The sequence below is a fragment of the Leptonotus elevatus genome, chromosome 5, assembly GCF_054856555.1.
Source record: "Leptonotus elevatus isolate MCC_2025b chromosome 5, RoL_Lele_1.0, whole genome shotgun sequence".
NCBI classification, from domain to species: domain Eukaryota; kingdom Metazoa; phylum Chordata; class Actinopteri; order Syngnathiformes; family Syngnathidae; genus Leptonotus; species Leptonotus elevatus.
In genome coordinates, this window is record NC_141243.1 from 9,348,650 (window position 1) to 9,375,352 (window position 26,703).

The following is a 26,703-nucleotide window of genomic DNA, read 5'->3' on the forward strand; positions in this document are numbered from 1 at the left end:
TGATGCAATAGTCTAGGCATGAAAAAATGTGCGCGTCTCATCAATTTTCTGGGACGAGCTGACAGAGGAAGCCCTTGGACCAGTCATTTTCTACACAAGCAGCATTGACAAGTAGAAGGTCAAGTGAACCTGAAATATCAATCCATCACAAAGGTAACAATATCTATACTGAAATACAAGCTTTACTTTAAAACAGGCACCCAAATCATTCCCCTTCTTTTTTTTTTCCTGGCTTTCCTATCGTAGCGCTGCCGCCTGTGTCTCTCATGTCTTCCACGGCTGCAATTCTGGTGTCTCTTCTCAGCTGCTTCCATTTGGTGTCTGGTTCAGCTGACTGAGCCCATGTGCACAGAGAGCTTCAGTTGTGGTATTCGACGAGGGGCTAATTAACGCTGCATGTTGCCATATAAGACACTAAAGTGCACGTAACATAACAGTGGCTGCCCTGAATATTTTAGCTTAAGGTTAAGTCGACATCAATTATAACAGAAGAAAAAAGATTGACAGCCCTGTATTATGCTAAAGTGAACTGACTTCCATCCCAAGAACAAGCAGCACATCATCAGTCGTCGTCATCATCATCATCATTAAGGACTTGTCTTATTTTAACTTTCAAATTAAAGCGGGATCTAGTCTGATCGGCTCTATTCGCCGCCGATGTGCTGTGGGACATGAAATAAGTGCAGAGGACAAACGCGTACAGATAGCGAAGGAATAGTTAAGAAAAAAAGCATGAAGAGAAACCATGTGGGAAAGATTAGGGCGAGAAAAGCTGGAACAAACACACACACACAGTACACACAGTTGAGATGTGATTAGGACTAAGCCTACAGGAGGTCTGAGGGAACACATCCGCTGTGAGACACTCGGCCGTCTGTGGGAACTAAAAGGACTTTTGGAAGGGAGCGACACCACAACTTTCCTGGCAACATTCGGCGCTCGTCGACAGCCTTTTTTGTGTATGCGCGCATCTGATGAAAGGAACGAGCATTCGCACTGCGGAGGGAGCGAGTCAAAAAGCTGACGGACGACAATCTCAAGGCTAAACACGCCAAAGAAAGTGCAGCGAGATAATGTCGCACATTCGCTCCCGGATGCACGGGCCACTTCACCTAAAATGAAGAGGAACGGAATGTAAATTGTTTACAGGTTGCGAGGGTCAGTTTGTCCTCTTTAAGATACTGAAGCTAAAGGCCCGCCGAGATGATATGTTGCCGTCAGTGATGTCTCCGTCCTGACTTCCGTCCATTCAGCTGAAATGACAAGATTCACTTCTGCAGGGAAGCATCTTTGGCCTGACTGCTTTGTCATCATACATGCAGTAGGAAAAAACAGACTTCAAGCCTACTTATGTGACCGGTTAGTCACTCAACAGGCAGGCGTCCAGGAGGCATCCTAACAAGATGCTTCGTCCATCTCATCTGGCTCCTCTCAATGCCGAGGAGGAGCGGCTCTACCCTCAGCTCCTCCTGGATGGAGCAAGTTTCTCGCCCTATTTAAGTTAAAGTACCACTAATTGAGCCCGGACTCCCTGCCAAGGAAACTCCATTTCAGCGTCTTGTATCCATGATCAATCAGGTTGTCTGCAAAAAGCAGAGCTACAACACTAAGGCCACAAAACCGGATCGCCTCAATACCTCAGCTGTTCCTGGAAATTCTGCCCACAAAGGTTACGAACAGAATCTGTGACAAAGTGTAGCCTTGGTGGAATTAAATGAACATGAATCTGACATATGGGTGTCATTGTGGGCAAAACTCCGACACCGGTTGTACAGGAACCAAACTGCCCGTATCAGGGAGTCCAATACAACACACTGCTGAAGAACCTCCCACAGAACTCTCAGATGGATATGGTCAAATGCTTTCTACAATCACAAGTAATATCATACTTACAATCACATCAAGACAATCAAATAATTCACACCCATAGACAAATTAGTATTTTAAGATCAAACATGCAAGTTCTTGGAATGTGTGAGAAATCAGTAGAACCTGGATAAAAAACATGCAACATGTACACGGCACACAGTGAGGCTGAAACCGAGATTCAAAACCCAAACCTCAGAACTGTGAGGCAGAAGTGCTAACCACTTGTCTAACACATTGAACACAATAAGGTCGTCTGCACTTAAGTGTTTGTCATGTTTTATTATTTTATACTTGACCTTTAAGAATGTTAAAATGATCAACGTTTGCTTATACAATTATTAACGTCATTTTGACTCTGGTATTAATAAAGTTTTCAATTTTTTCCCCCCCTACGGTTGGAAAATAGATGTAAATAATGTTGAGGTCACAGACTTTCATTACACAATGCAATGTTCCATTATGTGGCCTTCAATCTAGACAATGCAGAAGTGAAACCGCCGTCAGTTTTGCCTGCATTGACAAAAACACCCTTGATGCACTTGGAAAGATCACATTTGACTTTTTATTTACTGTTGCCTTCACATTTGAACGCCATTGTCATCACAGGCTACTTAATCAGACAGATCATCTGGTGTGATTATTGCATTTTCGGATAAATTCTCTGGACTTGTTGCAGCTGCGTCATGGCTGGAATTTCATTATCAGTTCCCAAGCAGCTTCCTCTTTTAGCTAATGAGTTTGCTGATAATGTTTCACACAAAAGACACAGCAAAGATATAAATACAAGCCACCAACAACGGACATAGCTATTATTGCCATATTTGTGCTCACACACTGACCCATAGAAAGTCTTCCGATGTATTGAAGATTTAAAAAATTCAACAAAGTTTGTAAACTTTAAACACATTTTCATCACGTAAGCCTTAAATTGTGTGCATGATCGTGAACAGCTCTCCTTCCTTTTAAGGCCATTCTCGGGGCCCTTAACGCTCTGCCTTGCCAAGATTCCACACGCGTGTGCACAAACACAACGTGAGAGAACCCTGACGCATTTGGCGTTGCGGTCAAGCGGGCCAGATCCTGCCAGGGCCTTTGCCACGGTGCACAAACGTACACGTATGCGCGGGCACATGCGCGGCTCCGGCTCTATCATTAAGTCAATTACTTCAAGCATGTGGTCAGGCTCGCAGCTGGCAGAGAGGTTGAGGGCTTCTAAATATAAAACACTACCAAGCACACACATGCAACATCTTTCTCATTGACCTAGCTTAAGCGTGTGGGCCAGAGTACACACTCGCAGCCATCCAGAGGCGAGACGCAGCTCTGCTTCTAGTGACCTTACAGATGGCTGTGGCTGGGACAACAGTCAAATAAGCCACTTTGATTGCTGGTTCGGGGCTCCTGGGGGACCGGGTGTGCAAACAAGAGCTGCCTAGCTCGCAGCTGGCCCAACTTAAAATTTTGCTGTTTTCTATCATGATGTTGGGAGCCAAACACAATCTCATGCATGAGTAAAAAAAAAAAAAAAAAAGAGACTGCTGCAGAGACTGTGATGCGCTATTTCAAGGTGTGCAACCTCAAGCTTGTTTATTCAGCCAAAAACCTCACACATGAACGTGAGTTTCGTATTGGAGTCCGAGCGGAGTCACATGTAGAACACTGAGAGCATGTGGCTGAAGTGAGCCCCAAACAAACAGGAAGCAGCGTGGGAGGTGTATCTACTCACTAGAGTGCAAGAGGACATGAATTTGTGTATATTCTTTGAAATAGTTTAGCATAAGTAAAAGTGTCAAGTGGTGAAACGCTGTTACGTGTTTAACAATAGACTCCATGTGCACTCTGAGAAAGCGTGTGACAGTAATCAGTGACAGGAGGGCAAATAGTCTGTTTCCATTAGCTCCTTTAGCCAGGTTCAAAAGGTAATTACTTATACTTAATGCTGTTACAATATTATTTTATTATACACTATTTTCCATTGAAATTAGAACAAAAGGACCAAGAGGAAGACAACTAGCGTCACAGAACTCTAAGTTCTACTGAATTTGTATTGATGAATTTCACAGCTTATTCAACATCAGAGCACTAAGGGGGTGTAATTAAAATGCTGACTCAATTACTAAAAGCCAAAGAGAAAACTATCTGAACCGCTTATCCTCACGAGGTCATGCTGGAGCTTGTCCAATAAATGTCAACATAAATGCCAAAATGGCTCTGCTCTTGTTTTGTCCCGGGGTAGAAGTCACCGACACGATTATTTTATTTGCGTCTTTATTTATGAAAACAAACAGGGGGAAAATGAGATGATTTGAAAATGTAGGAGGAAACCCCAAGACGAAAACAGCTGGATGCGGGAAATGTGTGTTTGCCAGTTTGTATGTGTGAGAGCTGTATTTTGGATTGTTACATTATATAGCAGTGTATACTGCTGCAGCTTAGTGCGATGACATGGACAACATATTACAATCTGCGTTTAGATACCCCTGATTCAGGATACATTCACTCTTTTGCAACTTGACTGTCAAATGTTGGTGGGATCATTGCGTGTATAAATTCCACAGTGCACATATGCGTTAACTAGTCTGTTAATTGATGTGTGTATGCGTGTGTTTGTACCTTTGGAGGATCATAAAGCTCTAGCTGGTAGCCCTCGCCCCCTCCACCTTCAGCATCCCTGATCCTCCTGACCAGCAGGCGGCAGCGCTGCCATCGCGGCAAAGAGTCTGACATGGTGTCGTCCACTAGCAAGTACCTCAGCTGGCCCTCTTTACAGCAGCTGCTGGCCTCTGACCTTCTCTGCCTCATGCTCCCGCCGCGTAACCAACGGAAACGATCCAGGAAGTTGGAGGCTACTCCAGAGAGCGGCGACAATGCAGCAGGTGTGGTTTCAGAGTTAAGAAAAGAGGCGGGTTGTGAGGATGAGGAGGGTAAGGTTTGCTCAGACGTGAAGGGCACACTGCTTATGGGGCCGGTGAAGGAATGGGTGGGGTTGTTGGCGGACAGGTCCTGTGAAGAGGGGGGTCTGGGAAGGGCCCGTTTCTTAAAAAGTCGTCTGACAGACTGCCGAATCTGACTGACAGAGAAGTGTGTGACATCAGCATGCGCTGGACTGGAAGCCGAAGAGTCAGATATTTGCCGACTGTCTGTGCCAGACAGCTCCTCATTACTACGGCTACGGAACAGTGACCCGCTGCCGAATGTGCGGGTCAAGCCCCTGAGCAGCACCGGGTTTCCTGAACGGGGGTTTCCCGCCGCACATCGCAGAGGCCGCTCTTGCTCCCTGCTTACCACGACCGGCTCCACTTTTGGCGACACCACGGCAAAGAGAGCGGCTCCTCCGCTTTGTCGGCCCGCCTCCCGGTAGTCCTGCACCCCGGACAAAGAGGTGATTCGTAATCGGCCGATCATGGTCTGCGTTGGAAGCGGAGGAACCGCCGGAGTGGTGCCCAAAGTGCTGCCGGGAGCGGTGGAGTAGGCGCTCTGCTGGAGCGGTGTGCCATCCTTGTCGACCTCGCAGCAGAAATGCTGCTGGAAAAGGTCGGTGAACTGCTTAGAAAATGTCTCTGGTGGGAGGACGTCATGCTGGGGGCGCTCCCTGGCGAAGCTCCGGTAGTGTCCTGCAAGTTGCCGTGCTGCAGCAATGGCGTGCAGCTCGCAGAAGTCCCTCCAGCCTCGCGGGGGCGCTACCACGCCTGGGCCGCCTCCTACGGTCGCGGTGGTGCTGGCTGGATGGAATGTGTTACCATTCATTGCAGTAACCAGACCGGCTGAGAAGAACTGCAGAGAAGCAAACACAGAAGGAAGTGAATGAAAAAATGGCAGATTAGAAAAAGTGGAAAAAAAGAAAGAAACAGGATCAATAGGGAGGGGAGGGAGGGATGGATGGGGGCTTACAAAACAGAGAGGCATGGAAATGTAATTAGGAGCAAATTGAGATAATGCTGATAGTTGTGCAAGAAGCAAAGCACTAAAAAAAGGAATCCAGTCAAAGGATGCCTTTCAAATATTTGAAACTTTGTGAGGGAATATCCAAAGTCTGGTTTTATCTACAGTCTATGTCAAATGATACAAATTAGATCACACAAGTCTCTGGACAAAAACGAAGGTCAATCTGGGCCAACAATCAGCAAAGGAGACACTGGCTCCCACTCAATCTTGGAGTCAACAGACTTATAAGCAAAATAACTTTAGTAAATCGTCTCTCTAGTCAGGAGATGAACGACTTGAAGAGCACAAACGAGAAGAAGGAGATGGAGTGGAAGCAATCGCAACGATTAAAGCAGTTATAAATTCCCCCACGTCGATTGCAGAAGGTCAACTATGTGAAATGAATGAACGCAGTAAGAAGTCATTGAGAGAGACACTGAATGAGGTCTGACTAAGGAAGTATGGCTGGAAAATTTCTCAATCAACCACACTACCGGTTCTATCATCTGTGTGCTCGGGTGTTGATACGTGACAAGTTTCAAGGATCAACTACTCTGACACACACACACCCGTTGGCTTTACGATGAAGCACTCACGAGGTCAGGGGCATTTTTATGTGCACCAGATGTATGCCCATTTCTAGTCATTCTAAAATTGATTCTTAAAGGGGAAGTCAACCCCCCCAAAGAATTCTTGACAATAATATGTTCTATGCAGCCAGACTAGTCTAAATACAGTATTCTGGTTAATATTGAATTAGAGGAATATGACTTCAGCAGCAAAATCCAGCAGTTTTTAAGAATATCAAAAGGTGGCCATTTTGCCACTTGCTGTCGAATGAAAATGACATCACAGTCAGACAACAGGTGAGCTGTGATTAGTCGTTGCCCGAGCCTTGAGCAACTGTGATGCCATCTTCACTCGACAGCAAGTGGCAAAACGGCCACCTCCTGAGATGGATTCATACGGCTGGATTTTGCTGCATATCTCATATTCCACAATAATATTAACCAGAATTGTCATGTTCAGACTAGTGAGGTCACACATAACATATTGTCAAGAAATGTTTAAGGTTGACTTCCCCTTTAACCTATTAGCAATGTAACAATTAGGGGCTTCTGACAGATGATCTAAATGATAGCCAAGGAAATTTACCTTATCTAGATATTTGCTATAATTTTTCAACAAATCAAAAGTAGGAGTTTGCACTTTTTGTCATGTTTGTTAAAACTATATATGAATGACCCAGCAGGAGAATATTATCACAATTATATTTGGAGAAATTATCCCTCATCCCTCATGCAATTATTCCAACAAAAATCAGAAACTGTAGAGACAAAAGGTGTGCCAGACAGGTGTTGCCATTTGTCGTGCTGAGTAAGCCAATGGTCGCATCTGATTACTACCTGTAGTTATGCCTCAAAAGGTCAACACTGACTGGATCAATTGCCAGAAAGTGGATTGAGGTCAAATCACATTTTCACAACAATCGAAGCGTGCCCGGTGCATTCGGACCCTCTTCTGGGTAGTCTTTGACTTCAACTAAAGCGTGCTAATGTGAAAGCATCCAGTAACCCCACCAACGCCACCGTGTTTATTTTGGGATGTTTAACTCCTGATTATTCTCTTAGAACCCTGTGAGGGGTCTTTCCTCAAACTTTCCTTTCAGTCACATATGCCACAGTGTCACATTTCCAGTCAGGCTACGAGTAGAAAGAATAGCCACCGCTGATATCAAGCAGCTCTTCTTATAATTAGAAAGGCATGGCAGTGTGGTTTTACAAATTATCCATTTATCTCAACAAAGAAACTGCTTGTAGTTATTCTATTCAAAGGAAATCCAGATCCTGTCCATCACCTCTTCAAACACACTGCATTTGTCCACTAGTGAAAACAAGTACAGTCATGCATTAATATCCATGAGTAAAGGCTAAGTCTTGGGAGGATCAAACATAGCAAAAGCAGCAAAAACAAGCAAAATGTCATCTTAGAAGTAACTTTCTATCTGGAAGCCTTATGGCGTTCAAGGATTTTAAGATATGAAAACACATGCCTACTCACTACTAAAACATAGCTTTAAGAGTGAGCATCGACCTACAATACATACCAGCTTCCTCCCATGCAGCAGTGAAGGGTCTTTTCTACAAACAGGAAGCATTACTGTATGTATGCATATTTGTGAATATGCTCAAATGAGTTAGGCGCATGTGTGGAGGTGACGGGGGCGGAGGGGACGCTCAGTAGCCCAACAGATCACAGAGAGCCACAAGAAATAGAAGGGGGGTTGGGGTGGGGGTGGGGGGTGCTTCTTTGTGTTCAGCAAAACATGCTCCAACATGACAAATTATCTACCAAACAAATCTCTCTCCATGGCGTCAATGACGCCACTCGGCGGCAGCCACTTCTGCATTAAGTGCCATGCACCAAGCTTACCGCTGTCTTGTTTATTCCCCCACAAAATCAAACATGACCAACGTGGCCAAAAGAAAAACTTGCCATCGCGAAATATTGCATCACGACAGTTCCTTGAGGAGTCCTGTCACCACCACCAATTTCCTTCCTGTTCTCTACAGAGCATGCTCAGTGCGCTCTCCCCTTGCGCCCCTGCAGCTGGCCCCCCTAGAAGGGTCTTTCTATCTGCATGGCCAGCCCAGCGATGACTCAGCAATGAGTGACTCAACATGCGCATACATGCACACACACTTCCTCTTTGCCGTATCCCTCTGGGGGTGGGGGGTTCAGACGCCACCGTTCCCATGGTCGTCCTCATCGCCCGGTCCTCCTGTTGTGAGCATCTGCAGATGTGTTCAAGTTCATGCAACTAAGCGCGCTCCACTTGTGGAGGAAACATAACATTTTGGAAAGACTTTGACTCTCTTGACAATCGCAGGGGCATATGTACTGTACTGTCCTGGAGGCACACTAGCCAGCCTGTTTGCTATGTCTCCCTATTCCAACACAGGTGAGGGTCGTTATCAGGCTTCTCTAGAGCTTGCTGATGAGCTGTCATCACCTGCGTTAAAATAGGGAGACATGGAAAAGAGGCTGGGTAGTGTGCCCCGAGGACCAGGGTTGAGAAACACCGCTGTAGACAATCAATGACCCACAGTCATTCGGAGTTTTCCAAAGCCAGAGTACCTGGAGAAGACCCACACAGGCACGAGGAGATCACACAAACGCCACACATTAAGCCAGGACCCAAACCCTGAATCTCAGAACTTTGAGGTTGATGTGCCAACTACCTGACCACTGCACGGCCACATCCAGTGCAGTTCACTTAAAACGACCTCCAGAGCAGATTGCTGTGATCGTATGGTTTGTTTAGTCACCCTTGCCTAATATGTGTGAACACACCCTTCTTCATCCATGAGCCCTCATCTGTCTCTCCCTCAGTCCGACACATCTTTTCCTAGCCTGACACACTGCGTCCATTAAGTTCATTCTTTCCTGCCCTCTGGGCTAAATACAAACATCCCTCCCCTATCAGCCACAGGGTAGGTCCCATTTAAGTGACTGAGGCTGCCGCTCAATCACTTCATCTTCAAATCAAAAACAGGCAGCAAGGCCTTTATAGGACATACTCACGTGTCAAACAGCTGCCGGCTTAAATTGTTTTCCAGGAAAGCAGCTTGCAATAAGAATCAAGTCTCGTGCCGTTTGGAGAGAAATATAAAGACTATTAAAAACTACTATGAAAATTAACGTGAAAACCCCCCAAACCTTCCACACAATGCCTGTCTTATAGTGTGTTGTGCAAACAAACAAGCAAAGTCTTCAACAAGGAGGCTCTCTGTTTCAAACACTTCACAATACAGATGGAGGCCACAAGACATAAAATGTGAACCAACCCAACATCAAAATGATACTTCATATGCTCTTCCTTAACAGATTCTAATGGAGCATGACGGAAGCAGGATGCATGACAAACACACGCAAACTAATCTCGTCCTCAGGACAAACCTCATGACTCACTGGTGTGATTTTCAGCACAACCTTGAATCGACCTCGGCCACGGCATAACATGCTACAGACCTTACCACATACTGTGCATCCATGCCGGTCCCTAAATGATGTACTGTTTGCAGCTCATTGTGAGTAACGATACATATTGCAAAGTGAGGGTTACTTTCGGGTGGCTCAAACATTTACCGAGTCATTTATGAGAAAACCATTTGATTTCTACGCAACAATTCATCAAATTCAATCACAGCTCAATTAACACTAAACTATTGACTGGGGAACTTCCAGTTTTCTCTAACTAGCATTGGAGTGCCATTCATCAAATTAAATTACAGAAAAGTTAAAATTGTCAAAATGGAATGAGGAATGTAAGTCCAATTTAATGAACATAAAAGGCACTTTTCTAATATTCACACAGTGAAGCTTACATAACGAATGCAACCACTTTAGGCACTAATTAATTAAAAGCGTACTCTTTTGTACGTCCACGTAAATGTCGTCTTGTCACCTTTTATCTTGTTCCATTTTTTACACGGCACACAATTACAAGGACTTGCATATGACACTAAGACAACACTCGGGTTGTACTACTCGTGATCAGTCTTTGTCCTGAGACCAGTCTCAAGACAACTTCAAAATGTACTCTGGCTCTGACTTGCACATGTGGGACGAAGATTTATACTTAACCAGTCAAGAGTAAGACCAAAAATGGGGTTGGGGGGTGTTGTCAAATATGTATTTGCATTCTGATGTTGCAGTTCCACAAACATTATCCAACAAGCCTCAACCAGGTCTTTGTTCAGACTGTCTCACAAGACCTACTTTCTGCTTTGGGCGGTCCAGAATTTCCTTTGGCATTGATAAAGTGGTATATACAATATACTTGTGATCCTAACCATCCCAACAATTTTTCCCATTACTATTGATAACAGATCGCTCTATCGTAACATCTTGTAATCTAATAGTGGCATGAATTGATCAAACACATCAAACACTGTTTTCCCGAAAATGTGGAGTGGAAAAAAGAAAAAACAACAACATGGCAACATGTGCATCACGGGGTTCGGGATGAAAAACAGATTTCCTTACCACCTTTGAATTTTCATTGTGTGAGTCATTGAGTGAATCAGTGTGGGTTACACTTACAAAGCATAGCGAGTGTGTGGGCACGAGGGGGTTATTAGAAGAAACAAGGGGGAGGTGAACAAAAAAAACAAGAAAGCAAAATGGAGAAAAGTTAAGCAAGGGGCATTGAAGGATGAGGAATAATAAGAGGTAGGGCAGGAAGTGTGAAAATCAAAGTGCGGGGAAGGAGGAGGGGCGCCAGGTTTGGGAGTAAGGCCCAGGTGGTGGAGTCAGACTGAGTGGAGGATCTTAACTCTGACTGGCTTGCAATCACTGCAACAGGAAGCTACAAAGAGCCCTGCCCTGGCAAGCAGCGACTCCAACATAAAGGCAATGTACGCGACATACACTAATGATGACATCATTGGTGCTGACTGATTGATTGTTCTATAGTTGATTGAAGCATTTAACACAGCATAGGCATCAACTTTTCAGGAAGAGTGGGAGCTATTGTAATTTAATGGCAGTAAGGATCCACTCCATATTTTCTTCCATTTTCACTTCCTGTTCTGTCAATAAAGTGCATTTCAAAGTGGAGTAAAAAAAAAAAAAAGGAGCAATGACGATAGAAATAATATGACTCATCTGTTCAATGGTAGAGATCTTATTATGATGGAGGGTTGATGAATAGCTCGTCCAATGAAACACCCTCGAAATCTTTTCCAAGGACAACATGCCAAATGGTTCTTTTGTTTAACAATGATACGCAACTTAAGACTTGGGGTACATTCCCAATAACCTGGCAATAGCCAGATATACGGTATATTGTGATTCACTCAAGGGAGCTCGCCACAATATCAACCTGGGACTGCTCCACGATGATTTGCGGGACATTCTGTACAATACTTTGAGCTGATTGGACGATGCAGCATTGCGCGTGTTTGTTTTGACCAATCACGGCCACGGATGAAAATGTCGTCTTCGTTCTCGTCGAAGGGGAGGAAAAGCACCAACATCTTTACCAGCTAATAATGCACAAAGCGCCTCTCGCTGTTCGACATTCAACAAGGAAACGGTGAGCGATTCTACAAGAACAGAATTAATTGCAGTGTCCATTCGTCCATGTTAGGTTTGTTTGTTTGTTTGCCCCGGCGTCAGCGCTGGCTTCCTGGTTTCGTCACAGCTGCATATCACACCCCAAACACAATGGTGCTCTGTGATTGGTCCGAACCACCTGTGGTTTAAAATCGGTGGAAATCAACGCGCTTGGTACAAGATGTATTCTCCGGAGTTTGTGAACTCACAAAATACAGCGAGAATTCATCTTACAGAGCAAGGCTACATTTCCAAAACAACAGAGTACTGTAAAATGTTTTTGAACAAGTAAACAAAGCATTACGCCTCCTCACAGAAAGAGATGAACTGAAAACTGCAAGTTGCCAATGTCCCATTGTAAGGGAACGCGACAAGCTTAAACAAATGTGACTTTGCTGGGCACATTAGTAACGCATTAAATTGATTATTTTACTGGCGAAGCCTTACAAGCATAAACGCTATTTACAGTGCTAACAAAACGAAATATGTCGTCGCTATCAAGCGGAAACCTCCTATAAAAAAAAATATATATATATATATATATATTCTATTAGCCAGTCCCCAGATGGGTCTGCTAAATGCATTACTGATTAATCTAAAGTGTTGAAAATGGCTTGCTATCTTTGATGATTCAATGCCCAAGGCTCAACAAAAAGGCCGTTGTTTTAGGTGACTGAAAAGTGAGGCTTTTGGAGATGCGAGGATTCTGGCCGACACCAGTGATGTGGGAACTAGAGGGTTACAACTTACACGGGAATGGATTTTCACTCGCATCCCATCCCAATTCCTTAGAAAAAAAATCCTGTCCTGTCCCGCTACGGGTGAAAATGACTCCTGTCCTGTCCTGCTCCCATTCACAATGACTCCCATCCTGTGAGAATACCACGGGATTTCCAAAAAATGTTAGCCTCCAGTGTGAACTCTTAGATTTGAGCTTACATTCTTAACCATTACTTGTATATAAAAAATAAATCCAATCTATCATTGTTTTACATAAACATAAAATATTCAATAAAGAAGTGAAACAATGAGGTATTCTGAAGCTCAACCGGATTGCCAACCAATAACCCTTTACAATTTTGTTATCACAAGCAAAAGCAGGCCACTTCATGATAGCCAACACTCCAGTTCAGAAGAACTGACAACATGTGACCTTTTCCGGTAACTTTCACTTCAAATCTTATCATCTAGCACAACAAGTTGCTGCGAAAGGCCAGCGGGAGCACCGCTGTGCAAAAGTGCACGACTTCTTGATGCCGAGCAAAGGAGACGAGGGATGATGGGACAGGACAGGTCCCGGCTTCCCTCCGTGTTTATGTCAAGAGATCGCGCGCATGAACACATGCGAGCACACGCACGCGCACGCAGCTTGCATAATTGAACATTTTGTAAAGGAGGAAGCGACACTGAAACATGAGATAACCTTAGTCTTACTTCCCACAGCCTGAGCGGCGTATCAGCTGATTTGCGGTAAACGAACAAGAAGCCTTGGGCAAAACAGCCTGGTGGAAGTTTTTTTTTTTCTCTGAAATTCTTCCACATTTAACACTATTGACATACCAACGCTGACGGGCACAGCAACCTTAAGCCACTCCCTCTTTGCCTTTTCGTTAGCATTTAGAGACTATTTGTATCCACAAAAAACAGCTAGTAATCACTTGGAAGGTTAGCAAAAGTTAAGAGCCATACATTGTTTAGTTAGCTTCTTTTTTTTTCCCCCGCTTTGGAGCACATTCTCCAGTTCAGTTCTGCATTCCCACAACAATGCGCGCTCCGACACAACACAATGCTGCTATTCTTAAGACGCACAGAAATAAAGCTGTGCTGCTCTCGAGCCATTTCCTGTGGTCTGGGAACGAGGAGGCGCGCTGGGAAAACTGAAAAGCACCAAGCGACGTCTGAACGTATGAGGAATACGCACAAGGGATACAAACGCTCCTGGTAGCAAACAATCTGCGCTTTCAGCGTGACTAATAAAAGATGTCGACATAAAAGTCAGCAGTCCATCTGTATCCTCACTACGACAGAACCTGGCATGTTGAGGAAACAATAAAAGCACGGGGATGTAATGACTGAGTAGAGTCGAGACATCTTGGCAGGACGCACACGTGATGAGCGATTGCGGGAGGGGTGACGGCTTGGGAACAGAGCCAGTGGCGAGCATCAGGGCTCGCAGAAGCCACAGAAGATTGCGGCCGATACGCCACAAAGCACAAAGCCGTGGTTATTAGCATCTGTATGAGTAAACATACAAGCCTCTGTGTTTCAGTGCTAGTAAAAGCGGGCATTTACCCCTTCTCGCTGTTTTGTATGAATGACACCAACACGGAATGGAGGGATGAAGTCAACCTGGTGATTTTTGCCTTTTTAATTCATTTGCTCCCAAAAATGTACAATACGTTCTATTTTTAATATTACCATGGTCCCAAAAACGTATTTATACCTTTTTTCATGCTAGAGCATACAGAAGATTGATGCAGCCTCTGAACTGAAGAGAATGCTTGAAGCAATGGTAGTTATTACAAAAACGGCCAGTAGGTGGCAGCAGAGTATAAGAGATCGGCGAGGGCCATGTTGCAACAAGCTCTTTTTCCCAGTGTTTTCAACAGGTTTGTGAAGAATGATGAAACTTAGCTATATTCTAATGCTAAATGCTGCAAAATGGAAACAAAAACATATTTTTTTCCTGATAGAAGAAGAGACTCTAATCGTTCTTTTGGTAGGTTCCATGTTTTTATAACAATAGAACACAATATCCTCTGGGCCATGCAAAATCAGTCAAAATCCACTAAAACAGCCGGGAGCGAAGGGGGTTGCTTCAGTGAAAATGGCTGGGAGTGAATGAGTTAAAGTAGTATTAGAGGTGTTAAAAAGTTAGTGCGATGTCATCAAACAATTTCCCACTTGGTTGGGATCTGTTAAACAGGCAAAGGTGGATACAGTGAATAAAAAAAGGCTACAACTGAATGTTCAAATGCCAGGATTAGTGGATAAAATGAGAAAAAGATCAATCATTCCAAAATGTTTCAACAATAAAATATTTTCTACATTTTTTATAATCGCACACATGCTTTTGCACCCATCTGTATATTTATCTATTTCTTAATGATAGTGAGACATCTTTAACGTGATCTGTCTTCACATAATAAATATCATTAATTATTATTAATAGCATAACATATGATTAAAAGGTAGTTACTTATTTCAGAAGGGTGTATCAAACTAGTAGCCCCTTTGCATTAATCAGTGGCCAAGGAGTAGCTCACCGTTTCAAAAAGGTTAGTGACCCACGGTGCAAACATGTTGCTTTGGGATTAGCACCAGTGCTGATATTTAGTTTTAGAAAAAAAGGTGTCAAAATCCCATAGTGCACGACGGTACGTCACAATTTTTACTGTTTTAAATATTGTTGTGTTAGATTTTGTTTTTGCACTGGCATATCTAATGCAAACCTCTTTGTTTAAAATAGTTTGCCGGTTAATTTTCAACAGATTGACAGGTTCACTAACTCTTAAAAAAAAAAAAAAAAGTGCTATGTACTGTAGTATTCTCAAGTGTACTGTACATACAGTCGAGATAATGGAGGCGCTTGAATGCAGCTACAAAGACTTGAAAGCAAAAAACAAACCCTGACCGCATATCCAAGAACACGAAACAAAACGTATCCCTGGAATCTTTAAACGCACGCTTGTTTGCAGGAAAGCTGCAAACAACAATCCATCATTCGCTTCCTAACCAAGATGAATTCCCACCATCCAAGCACGTCTGAAATATTCCACCCGGGGAATTTGAAGCCATCTCTAATGAGCTTGCGCCAGCCGTTACAGAGTGACTCATTACCACACGTGAATGGTTCAATTAATTTCAAACTGCGAAGACTGCTAACAATATCGGAGACGTGAAATGCTGGTGTGGGAGTCGGGGAATTATTAGAGTGCGTGACGTCTCATCTGACTTCTTGGCAGCAGCCCAAACAGGTTTGAGGAAAAGTTGTCAGAAAGGCAACTTTCGGACTGCTAGCATCCAAGTTGTATACTGTCGTTTTTACTAAACCGGTACGACTTGTGGCTTGAAGTATTGCCAGACCAAAATTCGCTTGTGAAAGAAAAAAGTCCAGATCTACCCACGGAGCCGAGCGAGACGTCCTGTGACTGAACGGCAAACCATCAGGGCCGCGTTTCTCTGACCGCGTCCCCGGCTCCAAGAATCAACTGCAGCACTGACAAGCACACGCACGTCCCCCTCTAACCCCAACAACATCCCTACACAACTGCATCTAAGAACCGGACCTGTAATCAACATTTTTCCCCTCCAACAACAAGATTGCGGTAGAGGGACATGTCGGAGTAAAGACACCCAAGTACAAACGCTCTCTAATTATGGCTGCTTTGAAGGCGACACTTGCGTGTTTGCCTCTAAACTAACGAATGAACCTCAGCTGGGAATTGTGCGCTTTTTATTTTGCAGAAAATCCACAACGCACACCTCTAAACAGCCAGTGTGTCTACCGTGGTTGCTGCCGGACTGAGAGTGCAGCCTCCAAAGTCAAACACAATGTGTTCCGCGACAATGGTTTCTGTTGCCTGTACTTGTAAACGGCACCATTTTCAAGCAGTTTCTACGGTAATGATATTAAAGAGTGTTTGTATTGTACTGAGCAAGCAGAATATTCCCCAAGTCATTTTTGCTTTCATGGTTATTATCTAGGGATAATCGGCGTCGATATTAAACATTTTAACGAATATCGGCATCGGACATTTTGAAGAATCATATGGATCCTTTTTTTTTTTTAAGTTTTAACTTCAGGGAACTAATTTAAATGAAAAATGTTTTTATTTTATTTTTACTTTTCAGAGATGCTGCTGAGCCTGGGAACTCTCTGCACCTTCTGTTTTTGTTTGAAGTTAAAACTAAGATAAGTACAAATGTAATACTTCACATATTTTGAAATGTTGTAACACTTTATTACAGTAGAAAACAATTGTTTAAGTTTGTATTTAACTTTTGAAAACATGCTACTGCCCCTGGGAGATCACAGAACTTTTTGTTAGAACAAAGATGTCTATTGACTAAGACTTTTTTTTAAACTATTAAATATTAAATAATTAATTAAATTAAATATTATATATTAAATATTTTACGAACCCTAAAAGTTGTTCAATAAACAAACGCTTTAAAATAAAAATAAGAGTTTGTATTTTTTTTTTTATGTTTATGTCAATATTTTCCCTTTTTGTGAAAATGAATTTCGGCTCCAAATATCGGTTATCGGCGTCCTTGACTACTAATAATCGGTATCGGCCCTGAAAAAAAAAAAACATATCGGTCTATCTCTATTATTATCCATCCTTTTGTGGTCATCAAAAACATAACGCAAGTTGTCCTTTAAATGATCCCCGAGCTGAAATTTCCCAAAATGTGCTGACATCACGCGTAACGACGTCCTGAACTTCCAATTGCACCACTTTTCTGCTGCACAACGTTTCTTTCTCCTCCATATTTCCGGCCTAATTTGGCTCTTCCTCTTTTAAATTCCCATTCCGATCCGTCAGGCAATTATCTCCCTCTGTGCCTTCTCTTCCTCCCCTCCCGCCCTGAGCCTTTCTCCTCGCCTCTCCCGCAGCGTTGGCATTTGTCCGTCCTCACTCGTGGTCTCGTCAGCGGAGTTCTTGGAAACCCCGAGAAGAGCGGAAGAGACGACGGCCGATAGCACTGAGAGATGCGAGGCCGTGGTCACGTGGGCTGATCCGCGAGCGACGGCGGACATCCTGTTTCTTCTTGAAGAATTAGCCATAGTCCAAAGCACGACTCCATGTTTCATGTATGTGTTAATGCAGAAACAAAAGCAATTCATCTCGGACACCACGGCTTATCAAACCTTTTACATCACTAAACAGCACATCAAAAATACTTTGCCCCTCAAATATGTATAATAGCATAATATTGGGCAGAGGTTTTATCAATAAACATTACCACTGCACTTAAATATGGGAATATGAAGAACTTAATGATTCGATTAAAATGATCAAAAGTAATAAAAAAAAAAGAATACTTTAAAAAAAAGAAGCTAAAACCTGAACCATTCTGAAGATTAAATGCAATATGGTACACTATCTATCTATCTTCTATACTGCTTCTCATAAAGGCGGCCGGCGAGCTGCAATATGGAGTACCTGGAGAAAAATCCATGCAAGTAATTTTGAACCCGGAACCTCTAAACTGTCAAGCAAATGTTGACTTGCATTTATTTAATTTACTGGACTGCATAGGAAGAAAACTGCATGCAAGAAAGCACAAGGAGAACATGCAAACTCTACACAGGAAGGACATAGCCGGGAAACGAACCCCAAACCTCAGAACTGTTATACACAGGCATCACTGTTTGCAATTAAACTCTGGCACGTGACTCCATTTAGTTTGTAAACTGGCAATAAGAAACCTATAGCATTTCTATGACACACTAAGACGCTACCGTTCTATGTCATGCTAAGTATGTCATTACAGAAGACTTATCTGAATGTTTGTACATATGTGCAGGTAAGATGGGCGACCTGCGTGCCATGCTGCGTCATTGCCATGGTGACCACAGGCAGACTTACGTCAATTTTTCAACGTCAACGTCACGACAACGTGGACTTTCTCCAAGTACTTTAGAAAATACACACATACTTGTGCCAAGTTTATGGTACGGCAAGCACTTCACGGGACAATGCCAGAAAACTTCCGAGTTGCCTTTTAATTAAATGACACTCCAACATCTTTTCGAGCTGAAAACGAAAAAAATAACTGCGGTGTTTAGAACTTGAATGCCTCCCTCGGGGGGGGGGGGGGGGGAGTCGTTTGGGGACAGTGTGCCATGTGGCGCAAAGGGAGCAAGTTTTTGAAGCATTAGAATGTAAATACGAAGCATTACAGTACTCACGTTCTCCGTTATCTCGGACGGGCACCCACCGCAGCACGACGACAACACAACAGTTTGGACTTCGCATAACGGAAATGTGTCGAAAAGGCATCAAAAAGTTGGTCACAAAAGTGCCGTCGGCGGGAAGAGCCAAGACAAAAAAATTAGCGCGTGAGTCGACCTCAACGGGAAGAAGTGCGAAAAATTGTCTCTTTGGCTTCCATTGTGACTTGACGCGACAATGTCTCCGACATAAAAGAAGAAAAAATTTTTTTTTGAGGCACGAACTTGACGCGGAAAAAAAAAGTGGGGACCCTCGTTTCCGCTATGTAGAGAGAAAAAAAATACACATTCACGTCAAGTTGGAAACATTTCACAACAGCGTTTCCGGCTTCCGCTTGAGGAAAATAAAAGCAGCACATGCCACTTACAAAAGACTTGATGTTTTTTGTTTTTGCTTTTGACAATTTAACCCTTGTGCCCCCCTCACATTTTTCTACGACTTTGGACATTGTGGTAAAAATGTACAGGCACTAAAAATCACCATATATTAATCTTTTTTTCCCCTTTTTTTTTTTAAATAAATCACTAACACAAATTATTTTAATTCCTTTAAAATGCTGCCGTTTTTCATGTGATGGTTGTTCATGTATAACTAATAGTATCTATCTATCTATCTATCTATCTATCTATCTATCTATCTATCTATCTATCTATCTATCTATCTATCTATCTATCTATCTATCTATCTATCTATCTATCTATCTATCTATCTATCTATAATTTAAGTGTAATTAGATAAGTTGCCAGTTTAGAGGTTCAGGGTTTGAATCCCCTGGCCTTGTGTTTCTCCAGGAAATTCCTCCCACGTTCAAAAAACATGCTTGCCAGTCGAATTTGAGACTAAATTGTTCATATGTGTGATTGGACCAGGTCCAGGGTGTACCTCACCTCTCTCCCAAAGTCAGACGGGGTTGACTCACTAATGACGACAAAGCACTATAGATATTGAATGGATGGATGAATGAATGCATCGTGCTAAAATTGTCTTTGCACTTAGTAGCATGTGGTAGCCCAACTTTTGTTATGACTTGGGGAAACACACATGATTTGGCAACATGAGCGCGACTGCCACAGCCTGCATCACGGGGGATCCTTTTTTTTTTTTTTTGCTTCACCAGATGCAAATTCCTCCCACAAATGTGCTTTTTATCCAATTTACTACACGCGGGGTGAATGGGCATGACCTGAGGCTGCAGTGGTCTCATGACAAACCAACAGCTCGCTTCTTGCGCACCGCAGTAAAACATGCGTAAAGTTCTTCAAATGCAACTATTATGTCCCTCGCTAGAATAAGAAAGGAATTCTAATCAAATTCGACAGGGCTAAAGAGGCTCATTTGTTGTGCATGAGCGCAGTTTCCAGTTCATTCAGCGCGTGTGTGGTACTTGAGGACAAAACTTGCAACATCATTGGGACGCCATGTTAATCCATCCATTTTCTAGAGGTGCTCTTAGTTTATTTAGTTTAGGCTTTGACAACACATTTTCAGTAGAGTGAAATTGATGTCTTCAATTACACTTTTATTTTGTTTGTGTGAGACAGGAAGTGCGATACTTTCCATTTGTGTGCATCTCCATACTATTATTATCTTATTATCTCCCACAACTCTTTCCAGGACTACCCAGACAGTTTGCATAGCATTGGTATTTAGAGTACATACCATTGATAACATAGACATGATTCACTGCCAGTCCACACATCTCATCGGCTTGTATTTCTGAACTTCTTACTCTCACAGAATTAGTAAAGTTCTTCAATATATCTCATGTAAAACCACCCTCCTTTTAATAATAGCTTATTCTCATTAAGGGGGGAAAAGCTCCCACAAAGATTTAACTTAAAAGTATTTTAAGTATTCCATCAGAAAGTGTACTGTCTCTTTTCCCATATACACTGATACACAGCGCCATCTGGGGAATAAAACGCAACACTGCACGCATCTTCCCCTCCCAATGGTCAGGTTGTAAATACCTGTATTTGAGTCTTCGTGTCTGTGGACCGTTATTGCCGTTTTCAGGCACCATCATAAAAAAAAGGCGTGCTCTGCTCTCGGTTCTACTGGTTGTACAGTATAGTATTCTTAGTAAAGTAGCCAACTGGGTAACTAGCATAGTTGAGGAGATTGAAAGGGGGGGGGGGGGTGGAGGGTTGAGCGCGCCAAAGAGGCCGCGAAGTAGCGTCGCAAAGTCGAATACATTGTCGTAAAGTTAAATGTCGTAACATGTGTTCTCTCTCTCTATCTCCCTCTCTCTCATTATCAAAGTATTGAGCACTTTTCTGTTCAGTTTTACCTGCGTTCTAATTCAATTACAGAATTCAAGATGCGGGATTTCATCTTTTGCCTGTATTATATCATAACAGACAATATATAGTATTCCTAATAAAAACTATGGCTAATATACTCCTTATACTAGTGTAATTATTTGTGTTGCATTCTCTTTTTTTTTTTTTATATATATATATATATTGTATTATTTATTATGTTAATTATGTAATACATGAAAACAAGGGTGCTACAAAGTTCACACTAATAACCAGTCTTGAAAGTTTATTGGATTTCTTACAGTAGATTAAATATATTCCATAGTACCATAATCATCACAGAATGCTTGATATAAGTTTTAAATGACTTTTTTTTTTTAAGAAAGTAAAACGGCCTTTCATGAACACAATCCAGTTGATTACCATACATCATCTTACATACATTTTCATTTGTGCAATTAAAGAGGCAACAGACTACCATGAGCAGGAATGATGGCAAATGTTAATTTAGGTCAATAAAACATAGATGAAATTGCAGTTTCATGTCAGGTATTTGAATACCATCGTCATTAAAATATACATGTTAACGTTGATTATTCAAACAATATCTGTATCATGCAAAATAAATTGGAAAAAGACACAAGATAGTTCGATTATAAAGATCAATTATGCTACTTGAGTTAAAATTTGGCACTTGATTATGTAAATTGGCACATTGAAATAATAAAACATGCCACCATAACAATTAAAGCTTACATTGATGCAAATGTGTTTGGGGTTGGGGGGGGGGGCAACACTCTTGTACCATGTGTGTAACATTCATGATAATGCTGTGCAATGACGTGGACTGAAGTCACCCAGCCACTGTCGGAACATGTCACTAAAAGGAAGGAAAGCAACACAGAAACAAATGTGTTCCTGAAAAAAATCACCATGGAATGAGCCCGTTTTACCGAGCACTGGCTTTCAAAAAAAAAAAAAAAAAACTTCCAACATGGAAGAGGAAACTTACGGTCAGATATTCTCTGATAAAACCTGCGAGGGAAACAACATGACAGAACGACAACATCCATTTTCTAAAGCAACCTCCATCATTTAAGTTTAAGATGAGCTCGAGTTGATCCCGGCTGACTTTGGGTGAGTGTTGGGGGAAGAATTTGGAAAGAAGCCACAGTGCCAAAAGCACAGGGAGAAAATGAGCCCAGCCCGAGTCCAGATTCAAACCCAGACCCTGAAAACTGAAGCAGACTGGATTGTCCCACCAAGCTCAGAACTCAACATTGTTGAGCAAGATGTGTAAGAAAAGTTTTCAGAAGCATACGCAAGTCTACCCAAACAACTCACAAATAAACTCGAGTGCATAGAGAAGTAAAATGAAACTCTTCGACGGAAAGAGTGACTCAAGGTCGAAGTAAATAGAATGCGATGATAATATAGTTGTTTACGTCCATGTTGTCACTTGTGTTCCCGCAGCAGCGTGTGTTAGAGTCGCAGGAAAAATACAAATCGGGTAGACAAAGTGTCAATCCAAACGACTCTGTTGTCAATATTACACTGACAATTAAGCAAAAAGTGACGAAAAATTCATATTTGTTTAAATGATCCCAGATTGTCCACCGAGGCAGATTGCGTTCTCCTGTACCAGACAGGACGCACGATCAATCGCAAAAACGATATCCTCGCCAAGAGGCGAAACAAAAGCATTTGTTGTGTTGATAATGTAGTGGTTCACATAGTAAACTGAATCTGATCAATTTCCGGTCAAAGGCACTGTAGCCCCTTTTCACACGGGGATCCTGCGAAAAAGACGGATCAAAGAGAATCGGGATGTTTCCCACGCCCGATACTTCACTGACCCGTGCAAAAGAGTGGGAATGAAAGTTAGGTGTTAAACTTCGCACCCTATTGCGAAATTTGCTAACAGTAACACTATCAAGTCAGGAAAATGACGTCTTTTGCGGGCAGTGTGTAAAAGTGGCTACTACCTACAAAAGAAGAAAATTGTCCCGTTGCCGCCTCCATTCCGTGTGTGTGCGGTTTCCAGAACAGTCATACAAAAAAAGGCGGAGAAATGCTTTTACAAAACTGGCTACTGGCGGCAAATTTCTGGCTCAATTTTCTCCCAGCATTCTGTATTGGTGCCGTTTATACCAAACAGCAACATTGAAAAAGGCGGAAAATGGACAACTGCGACATCCAAAAGGTGGAAAAGGCCAGATTGACTTTTGTCCGCCTTTACAAAAGAGCAACACACAAAGAGTGACAAAATGGAAGAAAAAAAAAGCTGGTAATGTTAAAAGTGGCTTGTGATGCGAATTTCAAACATTCCAGGGTGTAGTCTGCTTTTAGCAGCAAGTCCTTGGAGATGCTCTCCAGTTTCCGCCCCTGGAAAACGGAACGAATTATTCTCGGACAACTTGACCCGTCCCTCGCGGGTTCACGGACTCTGCAGCCACTGCGCTCTCAGCTCTTCCACCTCAAGTCCGTACCAGTCGTGGAGCTTGGAGAAGCATCCGGTGCCGGGGGAGAAGGGGCTCTCCAGAGATGCGCCTCTTCTTCTGGGGGGCACCGGGGGAGCCTTGGCCCCATTGGCCCCGCCCTCCCAGGCCACGCAGGACGCCGCCCCGTCAGAGGAACCGTTAGCCAAACCGGGGTGCGGTTTGCTCCAAGCAACGCCGTTCTCCTTGTGACCTCCCGGCAAGAGCTGGAACTCATCCTGGTGGTTCTTTTGTCCAGAGCTGGACGACGACGCCGTCGACAGGGACGACGACGACGAGGAAGACGATCTGGATTTGGACGCTCGCGATTTGGACGACCTGGTCCTGCCTTGCGGACCTCCGCCGGCCGCCTCTTGGATCTCCTCAAGCTGCCTCTCCAGCTCCTTGACCACCAGCCTCATGTAGTCGAAGCTGGCCCGCGACAAGGCCTTGACCCACGACTCCATGGCCGCCTGGCTGTCGGCCGCCATTTTGTACACGCGAGCGCGGGCGCAGTCGAACTTGACGGCGAAGGCGAACTCCTCGGCCGACTCGCAGAGCTCCACCGTGCAGCCCTCCAGGACGATGACGCCGATGGGCTCGCGGCCGTCGCGCTCCTCGAAGTAGAAGAGCATGTTGCCTTTGAGGACGAACCAGCGGCGGTGGTACGCCGTGTTGCGCTCGCCCTTCTTGAACAGGAAGCCCGTCTTGTCGGGCGGCGAGTCGCACGTGGCGTAGTGGGCCACGCTGCGTTCGTTCAGCTTCATCTTCGCTCCTCTTGCTCTCGCTCGCCGGATGATTAATTCATCTGCAGGAGGCCCACGAGAAGGCAAACATTGAGCGCAAGGTGCGACAAACCCATTCCCTGCGGTTCCCCTTTAAGGGCAGCTCGTACTGTAAAAAATCACATTAGCGTATAATTTAGAGTTGCTGCTATTTAATATTTCCTAAATTGAGTATTCTATTGATTACCTAATCGGATACAAATTGATTGTCCATGTAAGGTACTGCTATAATTTTTCTCCACTTCTCACCATCCTGATGATTCTACTGTAGGATCGGTGACTTTGAATATGTATGGCTTTAAAACTCAATGTCTGGCCTGGTGAGTGACGTGGGTGTCAGCGAATGAGAGGAGAGTTGCTGCCTTTTACACTCTTTCCTTCTGGATCTTTCCTCCAATTTATTTCTACAAAGGGCGGCAACATTTGTCTGAGTGGGAAAATCATCCTTAAAAACTTTAAGGAGACTTTATTTTGACTTAAAAAAAATAGTCTGACTTAATTTAAAATACTATTGTTAAATTTTGTGTATATTAAAGGTGAGCACTGAATCCGGAGCCATGAATTTGACACGTATGATTTAGGTGATTAAAATCTTTCACAACAGGATAAAGTTTGCTTTGGAATCACATGTGCGGCCGTAAACTGGGTCACTGCCTTAAGTAAACAACTCCGGTCACGGTGAACACATCCGCTTTTAACCATTAGATCGTTAGACCGTTTAGATTAGTGATTGTCAGTTGCAGAGAGTTATAGCTTGGCGTCTGCAAAATAATATTCAATAAATTATGTCTTAATGTTAAAAAAAAAAAATCTTCTGGTCCTTGAAAAAAATGTACAATCCTCTGTAAAGGGATCCTTGGACCCAAAAAGTTTGAAAATCCCTTTTGTTTTGCTTTTCTTCAGTTGGAAATTGTGCATTAGGTGGAGGGAATGATGAACAGTTCCAAATATTAAATAATGTTAGCACAAAAGCTTTGGCTTGTACGAAAAAGAAAGGAAAATGTCAGGAAAAGTATACTAGAACACCTGAAATGTATTTAGGATTACGTTAAAGTGGTGGCAGGGCTTATGCTAAAATACTGTAAAGGCAAATGAATAAACGGTTTGAATTTGATTACTTGTCAAGCCCTAATGCCATTCACTATTATGACTATTTGCAAATGGGAATTTAAAGACTTCAATGAACCTAAAATGCTTTTGGGATGTGGGAGCAACGAGCCACACGCAAGGATGAACTCGAGAGTCGAACCCAGAACTTGGAACGTAGAACAACGTGTTCCCATACATCATTTTATTTAATTCATTTACTGGAAGAGAAGAAAAATCCATCACAAATTCAAATATAAAAGAAAGTAATATTTCACCCTCATGCAAACAAAGTCACTTACGTGTACGTGTTCTCTTGCTTCCATCGCGGCTGTTCATTTAATTCCAAGCGTCCACATCTCGTATTTCAAGTACAAGGCCATTTTCAATAACATCCTGACCCAAAAAAAAAAGAGGAAAAACACGTTTCACGTTTGGTTGGACAAATAACACGAGCTGTGTTCCCCCCCCCCACAAATGATTCACTGGCTTTGTCAGCATCTTTTGACGCATCAGCACTTTTGCGACTGTAAAAAAAACAACACACAGACACAAAAACGGCGATGCAAAAAGAAGAAACAGAAAATATCGCTTAAGTGTGTGGAAGTAGATCATTTTGGCTTTTGTAGCAAGATACTTTTCGCCACTTTGACGGGCAGATCATTTACAGCGATGAAGCGTTTTAGAGTTTACCCAACACATGAAAGCTTTAGCTAGTGTTAAGCGTCCCTATTACGACGTCCCCCTTGTTTATTATTTGGAATCACATTACCCGATGTGTCGAGATGTTTGTCCTGGAGCAAGTCCTCGTAGCGTTGTCCACCTATCCGCCTTCTTTCTTCCATTTTTCCCATGTCACGTGACCTACATAAGAAGCGCTGGCGTTGGTTTCAGGCGGCCGGCCAGATGGGCGGGGATTGTGAGTGGGCTTCCTTCTCATACTGGTATGACGGAATGCAGATGGCCGGTAAGGCAAAACGTGCGCACCCCTTGGAACAGTGGGAAGAGCGCAGTAGTGTTTAAAAAAACATTTTATACAATACAAATAATTATTATTATGTAACAATTCCACAATATAATACAAAAGCTGAATGAGAAAAATGTATGTACGTGCGTTGTTGACACAATACCCACTTATTCGTAATTCGGATGTCAAACTCAAGACCTGGGGCCAAATCTGGCCTGCCACATAATTTTATGTGGCCTCCTAACCTCC

General features: G+C 43.1%; 2 protein-coding genes across 4 annotated transcripts in view; both read right to left on the reverse strand.

Annotated features, from left to right (window-relative positions):
* The window catches only part of sh2b3 (SH2B adaptor protein 3), a 37,050-nt gene extending 17,897 nt beyond the window's left edge, over positions 1 to 19,153 (reverse strand). The window contains exons 1-2 of one of the 2 annotated variants that reach the window (XM_086077054.1): positions 18,836 to 19,153; positions 4,483 to 5,643 (exon numbers count right to left, since the gene is read on the reverse strand). In XM_086077054.1, the coding sequence (XP_085933180.1) occupies positions 4,483 to 5,616 (1,134 nt within the window). In that variant the 5' untranslated portion in view covers positions 5,617 to 5,643; positions 18,836 to 19,153. Of the gene's footprint in view, positions 1 to 4,482; positions 5,644 to 7,900; positions 8,015 to 18,835 lie in introns of those variants that run through there. The other variant, XM_086077053.1, reaches the window with a different exon arrangement.
* Positions 19,154 to 21,410: 2,257 nt separating this feature from the next.
* LOC147173613 (sesquipedalian-1-like) lies at positions 21,411 to 26,390 on the reverse strand. Of its 2 annotated transcripts, none has more exons than XM_086077252.1 (3): positions 26,260 to 26,390; positions 25,790 to 25,883; positions 21,411 to 24,424 (listed from the first exon to the last, which is right to left on the reverse strand). In XM_086077252.1, the coding sequence occupies exons 2-3, from the start codon at positions 25,824 to 25,826 to the stop codon at positions 23,577 to 23,579; spliced, it is 885 nt and encodes a 294-aa protein (XP_085933378.1). In that variant the 5' UTR covers positions 25,827 to 25,883; positions 26,260 to 26,390; the 3' UTR covers positions 21,411 to 23,576. The 2 variants fall into 2 exon arrangements, with proteins under 2 accessions (XP_085933378.1, XP_085933379.1); XM_086077253.1 differs by having other exon boundaries at positions 21,411 to 24,510; positions 26,260 to 26,311.
* Positions 26,391 to 26,703: the final 313 nt, after the last annotated feature.